This window comes from Cryptomeria japonica, chromosome 5, assembly GCF_030272615.1.
Source record: "Cryptomeria japonica chromosome 5, Sugi_1.0, whole genome shotgun sequence".
NCBI lineage: Eukaryota > Viridiplantae > Streptophyta > Pinopsida > Cupressales > Cupressaceae > Cryptomeria > Cryptomeria japonica.
In genome coordinates, this window is record NC_081409.1 from 180,509,733 (window position 1) to 180,518,625 (window position 8,893).

Sequence of the window (8,893 nt, forward strand, 5' to 3'; positions counted from 1 at the left end):
CAAATAAATTGAACAAGAGATTATGTTAATTAAAAGAGAGGAGCCTCCTAGGATTTCACATTTCTTATTAATCTAAAATTGAATTCAATTATATATTTAAATAAATGTTTTCAAATTGACTCCAACTAATTTTTATATATAAAATAGTAAAATATTCAGTTATTTAAAAACCAGTCTCTATTGTTACACAGTGAACATAAATAAAGAAGAAAGATTCGGAGACTTAAATATAATATCAGTGAATTGACAACATTCTTGTAAAGCCAAAGATTTTTTGAAATAAAACAGAAAAATTTAATGGGCAATGATCAACCTTACCAGGAATAGGAACTGTAGAAGCAATGACATGAGGTAGATCAAAATGAATTCCTATAACGTGTTTGTAATTCTCCGCAATAATGGACAAGGCAGAGCCCACACCTTCGCCAACATCAACCAAAGAAGTTATCTTCTTAAATCCCTCCTCGTAAATCTTCACGGCCGAAGACATGACAACATGAGTGTCACTGGACATGGCCTCGTTAAATGCCTTGTTCTCTTCAGGATTCTTTACAGTGTACTCGCACATAGTCATACCAAAAGCCTTTTCGAAGGCACAGCCACCTTCTAACACAGATTCGTGTAGATGCATCCATCCCTGATAGGCAGAATGGTTGGTGCATACCAACAAAAGTGGAACACAATTTTGCATGGACACGCCAATAGCCAAATAAAAAAAACGTTTTACATGTATGCATAGAAATAAAAAACTGGGAAAGTTGGAAACCAGGTACCAAACAGTGAACACTGCTATATTTGAAGTAGAACATACATATATTGTAAGTGCGAAAATTAGTTGGAAAAGAAGACAATCTTGCACATGATCAAATTGTCTATGAAATACTGAATAGAACAGGCATATATTGTAATTGTGGAAATTAGTTTTGCTTGAGAGGTTAAACACAGAGAAGAAATGGACAACTGAGTATAATAAATTTATCTTATCAGACAGTGCATATTTTAATTAATTTGTCTTTTGAACATTAGGTACATTTAAAGAAGAGTTGTTGACTGTTATAGTGCAACATTTATGTAAGCAACAATTTGTAGAGTGCATGATAAATATAAAGTTTTAAACATATACAGTTTTAAATAGAGAAAGCAAATTTGTATCTAATTTGCTTTGATTTGTTAACCAGTAGTAATCTATTTGAGAGGAGTTCTTCCATTTGATAGGTATCCGTGATTTATGCCTTAGGGATTCTCTCCTTCCTGCAGAACAAAAATTGGTTTTATTGTTTGTAAATTAGTATTTGTTATAATATAGAGGTAATAAAAATGTTTGAAATGTATAAAGGTTAATGTAATGTATCATGTTTACCTTTTTGTAGAAATCATTCGTGAAGAACAAAGGCATGAGTAATGAGGTTGTTTTGGTTGAGAGTGAAGTGGCCTTTTGTTGTAAAATCACGTAGAATGAAGATAACTCTTGATTTGTCTTCTTTGTAATCTTCATATGTAGTATTTTGAAGTGCTGGCAACAATTGTTCAACTGTGGACTTATCAAGAGAGCATTGTATAGTTTCTTTATTTTCTGTTGTAAGTATTGTATTCAGCTAAAGTGAGTATACATAGTTTACTTTTTTGTGACACCTGGTGCAGTGAGTAGTGTTGTCTTCAAGCATGCCATAGTTCTCAAATTTATAATTGCATTGTGGGCAAAATACATGGAATGGAACTGAGAATGGATTTGCCACTTTTAAGATACCATCAACCTGTAAGAGATGGGTAAATGTTACCGTGGTGTGCAAACAATGCATTTGAAAAATAAAGACATGCATGTTGTGAAAATAGTTACCTCATAAGTTGTATTCAGTAAGCCATTGAGCCTTTCCAATGTTCTTTTGTCGTCAAGTTTGCATATGAATGTAGAAAGGCTTGTGCGGAATGTTATTCTTTGGTTCACTTTTTTTACAACATTTCTGAACAACATTGCAGGGATTTCATTCCTTTGTAGATGGTCTTCTATTGTGAGGCATTGGTGGCCAAAACTTTGGTGTAGGTACAACTATGGAGAGTAACATTGTTAGTTATGTTGTGTAAAAACTTTTAGAATGCAAAGTATTTTGTTCTACTGAACAGAAGTTTGGAACAAGTTATTTGGAAACAATTTACAAGTTTTTTACCTGTACTTTGTCTATTTCATTGTCACCATCTTTGATGTCAAGTGTGTATTGTGAACCTTGTTTGCCTGTCCTTGTTACCAAGGCACCAATTGTTCCAATGGGGTACTCATTTGTACTGAAGCGTAGTTATTTTATTGTGGTGCTTGGTATGAAATTGTATTCTTGACACATGCGTGGCATTGTTTCAATTGTTGTTGAGTCTTTGAGGATTAGAATACAGTCACTGTCACCATGATTGTAGTCTGTCTTTGGGGCAATATCAAATCCTGAGATGCAAATTACAAAATTTGGCACTATTTTTTCTTCATATTTTTCTACAAGGTCACCAGTAACATTAACTGTAATTGTCATTTCAGCTTTCAAATCAGTTAGAGTTGCACGGAGGACAGGCCTTGATTTGTTCACTTTGTCAAGTGTGGCTTTATAGACAATGAGCACATCCCCTTCAAAGATGTTGCCTGCTTTCCTTGCATTCAAGTCTTCAATAGATATGGCATTTTGTCCTTTCACTTTTGATCTGCAAGAATCGTAAGACTAGTGCATTAATATTGTTAACTTTACATAATATTTATTAATTTGATATAAGATAAGTTCAATACCTTTTTGTGATCTGTTCTTGATTGATTTGTGTTTGTTTTCCTGATCTTTTTGTCGGCTCCATTGTTCTCTTGCAAAAAAAGATATGTAGTATTGGAATAAATTTTATTATTATTGTGTTTTGTTTGCATGTATGGATGAATTGTTTGTGAATTGTAGAAGCCAAATTTTATATGTGTTGTAGGAATTGCATTTCTATTATATTTGAACACTGTGTATTTGTGATTCTATTTGTTATATTTTTTTAGTATTTTGAAGTTTAGTTTCTAAATTTAGTGATGTGCATGTTCATAAAAGTAGCAAGATGATCAGTCCAGTATGCCTCTGTTTTATAAATGAAGCATATGTTTTTGTATGCATTAGACCAGATGTGATCAATTAGTGGTTTGTTTACAGTGTGTGATTCGTCTAACAAGAAATGTATATTGTATTTTTTCATATAACTCACAAGCATTTTTTGACATTTGCTTTGTGTGGCCATGTCAATATTGAAATCTCCAACAATGTATAGAATTTGTTTTGGGAGAATGTGGGACAATACTTTGTTCATGATTGTTAAAATTTCAAGTATAGGAGCATTTGGTCTTGCATAAACATTACAAACATTGAGATCATTGTTTGGGAGTGGTGTTGTTATTGTCATTGCTTCTACATTTTGTGATCTGTGTTCTTTTGTTTTTGATATTTGTAGATGTTTCTTAGTTAAAGTCATAATGCCATGAATGTTATGTATAGCAACAAAATTGTAAAGGTTTAGTAGAGTGTTACTTTGATGAGGATCGGTATGAACCTCTTGTAGACAAATGATGTCAGATGACATTATGTCATAGTCATTTAGAATATCATTTGTGTGTGCTTGTAAACTATGAGTGTTTAATGTGCAGACCAAGAGTTGTGCCATATTGTGGGAACATACATTAATGTTTTCAAATTGCCATATTGCATTGGTTTGAAGGCGTGACATTTCAAGATGTACTTTTTTCTTTATTTTGAAATTGTTTGTAGTTAGAGGTTTAAGCAAGAATAATGATTGCATTGATTTGGTATGTGAAAGTGTGGTATATGTGAGGCCATGTTGTCGGATAGCTGTGGGATCAAATGCTAAACCTTCCATTGTTAGTCCTTGTGACCGATGTATGGTTCTTGCACATGCAAGTTGTATAGGAAATTGTTTTCTAATCGTTATTTTGTTATTCATTGATATTTTTTGAATGGGTCTAGCAATCCGAAGTATAGGTACCCATTGTTTATCAATGTCATTTGTGTAGCATTGAGCTAGTTTTTTCCTTTCTTGTTGTCCTATTGTAGGGTTGTTTATTTTGAGCCATACAATGTCAATGTCATTGTATTTTGTGTATGCTTTAAATATTCCATCCATTCCATTGACTAGACCATCTGTAATGCCCTGCCAGGAAACCCCGAAGGGATAAGCCAAAATTACAAGAATAGAGTGCAAATTTTTTATTTTTTTTAAAGTTACAACACATAAGATGCAACAAGATATCAAAGATTCAGATTTCAAAGCGGAAGACTTCAACTAACACCTAAAGAGTTTCCCAACGAGATTACTTAATTTACAATTCATTTAACTCACACCATTAATCCATTACGCTGAAAATCTTAATAATGAGATAATTCATAATCAGGATAATTTATTTCAAAGATGGAAATATAAATCACAACAAGGATTCATCATTAAGATCCATTCATGATTCTCATTCAAGCCTTTCATTTAAAATTACAAACCATACATCTAACATACTAATACACTAGGATTTCCTCATAACCTAAGAGATCTTTCCAAGCATATTTAAATTCCTTAACAACAACTGAGTATAATTCATTACTCTAAGATGCATTATTCCATATTCCAACTTATTGCATTAAAAGGACGATTTCGGTCATGCATTACGATAAATCGCATCTCAACCAATTATGCATTCGATTAACATGGCATTCAAGATAGAACTGAATATAAGCATTTATAGTTAATTCCAATTATCCACTTAACCAATCCTAACATAAGTTAAACATACATGATAAAGCTGAATAAAGGAAACACAAGAGGATACATCACATAACACCATAATGATCTCGGAGTTCACCCCTAAAGGGCTACATCTCCGGGTCTGCGCAACTGCAAGACCCCTCTGATAAATAATAAAGTTAAGAGTACAAGAGGTTACACCATACTATCCAGCCATCAAGGCGATACATAAACGATCCTTACAAAGAACAGGATCCAGCTGAACATAATCAAAGCTAATAACATAAGAGTCCATAAGAGCATCCATAAAACTGAACCATCACCACCCAAGGTCTAACATGAAACCGACACTCACCAGGGCAGCGACAAAGGACGACTCACAAAGGTACTCAAAACAGGACAAACAACAACACACTAGCGAACGTAGGGACGAGTGTCATCACATGACCTGGTATGGATACCCTGGCAAGTCTTCATAGGTCCCGGCCCATGCACTGGTAACCCTGGCAACCTAATCCGAACTTCCGGCCCATCCAAGCCTCATGTGGACCCACACATCCTCTCGTGAAGACAAGGAAGGTAGTTTGCCATTTCCGGCCTTCTCACAGCATGTCGAATCTATGATAGCACTCGTCTCATGTGTGAGGCACATTATCTTATTTAGAGATTAATTTCTAATCTACTTAGGTTATCACTTATTAGACTCACTTTCGACGGGTTATCCAGCAGCCACTTTGGGCGCGGCCCCCAATCGAAAGCCACTTTCCCATACGACACTAGACTAACTCAGACGAACTCAAACCACGGAATACACATGGTAAGACGAACGGAGTTCAAGAAGAGAGAACCAATCATCTGGTCAAACACGACTCAAGGGTAATCACTTACTGACGGTACTCTAACTAGAGACCTGACAACTAAGGTTAACCACGAATCATTATTCGACTCACACAACGAGGAGGAGATGATCAAAACGACACTACCACAATACAACAGTCAACTCGGAAATCGAGGACTAAAACAGGAACACCAAATCATCCATACGATAGGGTCCTACTAAACAAAGCAAAACATGCCATTCCATAATTAAAGTGAATACAGTAATTAAACTCGCAAGGCAAAAATCAGAAAAGACAATATTTCCTCAAATTGATTTAAACATTACAAGGCGATCAAGTTTTCTACAAGATCTAAATCAGCTTACAGTTATCTACCTCATCAAGGGATAAGTTGTTCTTGGTTTTTCTAACTCCTAAGGTTCAAGCATCGAACAGGCATATAAAGCCGTAAAGAGTCTTAACCAATTCATGTTAATAAAATTGACAACCATTAAGCAATTAAACAAGGTATTTAATCTCCAATAGAACGTCATTAACATACTGGGCTAAAACCAACCTCTACAGTTTCGTATTATTTCTCAAGCCCAGATGTACCATACGGATCATGGAAATATAAATATAAAAAAAAGGAAGTCCAAATGAAGATAATCGTTATCAAAAACATATCGTTTAAATTTTCACTGCCCAACGATAAATATTTCACTACTTTCAATCACTCAAATGATGAGAACAAAACAACAATAATCCATTGCGAAATAACAGTTGTAAAACTTAATTAAAAAGGGGCAAAGTCACGAAATGAAGTTGAATGACAATAGCCTATAAACTCCATAATAACATTAATCAATGTCAACTAGCATTTGCCACTATTATGCCTCCTTAATCAGATTTAAGAACTAATTAATTTATCATTAAAATAATATTATAATCACATGTTTTTTTTTTTTGTTTTTGAATGGGGAAAAACATACATTAAAGGAACAAAAACCCATTTTATAATATTCGACATTAAAATAGCATACATCCAAAAGTCCTCACATAACATATGCTTTTTTTTTTGAATGATAAAAAAAAAATGCATTTAAAAAAAAAAACATTTTAAAAACTATGTTTAACAAGGAAAACGCATGCAAAAAAATTAGGGCGAGGGCGGGCCGTGCCCTAACCCTCACCGCAGGGTAACCTTACGCAGGCGGCGCCCACGGTGGTGCCCGCAGGTGCCGCGGCGCCCTGCGGCCACCGTCGTGGGCCGCAGCCGAAGCTACAGCGAAGGCGAGCGGAGGTAAGGGGTGGGGGGTGCGAGCGGGGAACCGGTGGACGTGCGGGGGAGGAGGGGAGGAGGAGCGGGGGAGCTCCGCTCCCCGCCTCCAACCCCAAAACACAGTCCAAATCAAATAAAATAAACGCCCAGATCTGCCCCATACAATGACAACGCACAGCAAAAAAAAACGATAATATTGCTCACGGATTAATACACGGGTATGAAATGGTATATACACAGCGCTATAAATTAAAACACAACGCTGAAAAAAAACATATAGAACATAGTTCAAAATCTCCCCCATTCATCTTTTGAAACAACAACGAAATTGTTCATAAATTTCGGTTTATAATGAAATCCGTTTTCCATGAAATTTGATTTGGTAACAAGACTCTTGAAGGTATTCATCCATTCCAAAACAGGGGTTACAAACACCCAACAGCAATGAGGAAAATACCCATTTCCATTAAAATTTCTAGCCAAATTCTTAATGAACAATCAAATTGATTTTCAATAACAAATTCAGAATCCTACCTTAATTCGCAATCCTGGTATGGCTGAGGGAGAGCCCAATCCTGCCAGGTCCAACATCATTCCTTCCCAAAACCTCCAAAATCATTCCCAATTTTCTTTCCATCTAAAAATTCCCCCAAAAATGTCCATCCCTTCCAATTTCCCCAAATTTGGGTAATATGGAAGAGTTGACTCCAAATTTCTATTTTTGGAATAAAATCTTTTATTTACAAATAATTCATAAAATTAATCCTTTTCTAATTATTAACAATTTAACTTGCTTTATCAATTCAAGACGATTTTCTCAATTAAACAAATTTAACCTTTCTAATATAATAATCCAACAGATTTCAATAAAATTCTGTTGCGATAAAGTACAAAACTTCATTTCATCAGCATATATAAAATGCATTAAATATTCGAAAATAGTCATTTAATCAAACTTACTCCAAATTTAAAACAGGCAATTCATTAACAACGAAAATCGCATAACGAATACCTGATTAATTTAAATCCATTAATCCTCAATGCACAAACGCATATATTTAATAAAGAAAATTACTAAGGACTAATTAATCAAATTAACCAATCACACCATGCACGCAAACCGAGAAGGTCAACCAAACAGACGACTCGCAAACCCAAGCAAGAAGGGATTACCGACGACGACTGGCGATGCTCACTGGAGCACAACTAAGGCCGACTAAGGTCTTACGACCACCTAATCCGACTCTAGGGATTAAAAAGGTATGCTCAAACCTGTAAAACTAGGTGACGACGAACCTCGCACTCATGCGACTTCGTACCTGAAATCTCCTGCAGCCAACGATCATACATGCATACATTTATAAAATCTAATGAAAGCATTAGTCCGATACTAAAATCACGAAATAGGTACACTGAAAATCTGCATATAACTAGTGTGAGAACCACATCAATAGCTATGCGTTAAATCAAACATCTGATTGTAACATCATATTACGATTAACTAATCAAGATTAAACCAAGGTTAGAGATCGATTACGGTAGGGGTACTACACCATCTTTTCTGTTATAGTTGCCTGCATAGATTTCTACAAGAATGTTTCGTTTCAATTTTATCTGTGTGGGTAACATAGTCGTATGATTGTACAATCTTATTGTAAAATTATTTTCTTCATATTCATCTATTGCATCTATGACAATGGCATTGTCTGAAATGATAGATAGCATTTTATTGTTGTGTTCGTCAACATCCTTTTTCCTATAAAATAGGTAAGGAAATGTTGGGTCAATGGGTGGTGGCCGTGAGCAATGTTGATTCGGATAATGCAAATCATTGTTTGTTTGTAACCCAATGCGAATTCTATTGAGGATTGATATAAAAATGTCATCTTTTTGTCTCATTGTACAATTTAGTGAATAACACCTTATTTTCTCTTTCCAAAAGTTGTAGGGCATCAATTCTTTTTGAGTTGGTTTATTTTCAAACATATTAGAGTCAAGTACAGGTTGTGCTTGATATAGATCTCCAACAAAGATCGTGTCAAGG

At 35.0% G+C, this 8,893-nt stretch overlaps 1 protein-coding gene across 1 annotated transcript; it reads right to left on the reverse strand.

The window, feature by feature from the left end:
• Nucleotides 1–235: 235 nt before the first annotated feature.
• LOC131875789 (naringenin 7-O-methyltransferase-like) lies at nucleotides 236–2,826 on the reverse strand. The gene is made up of 4 exons (XM_059220464.1): nucleotides 2,765–2,826; nucleotides 2,384–2,682; nucleotides 2,166–2,230; nucleotides 236–637 (listed from the first exon to the last, which is right to left on the reverse strand). The coding sequence occupies exons 1-4, from the start codon at nucleotides 2,824–2,826 to the stop codon at nucleotides 236–238; spliced, it is 828 nt and encodes a 275-aa protein (XP_059076447.1).
• Nucleotides 2,827–8,893: the final 6,067 nt, after the last annotated feature.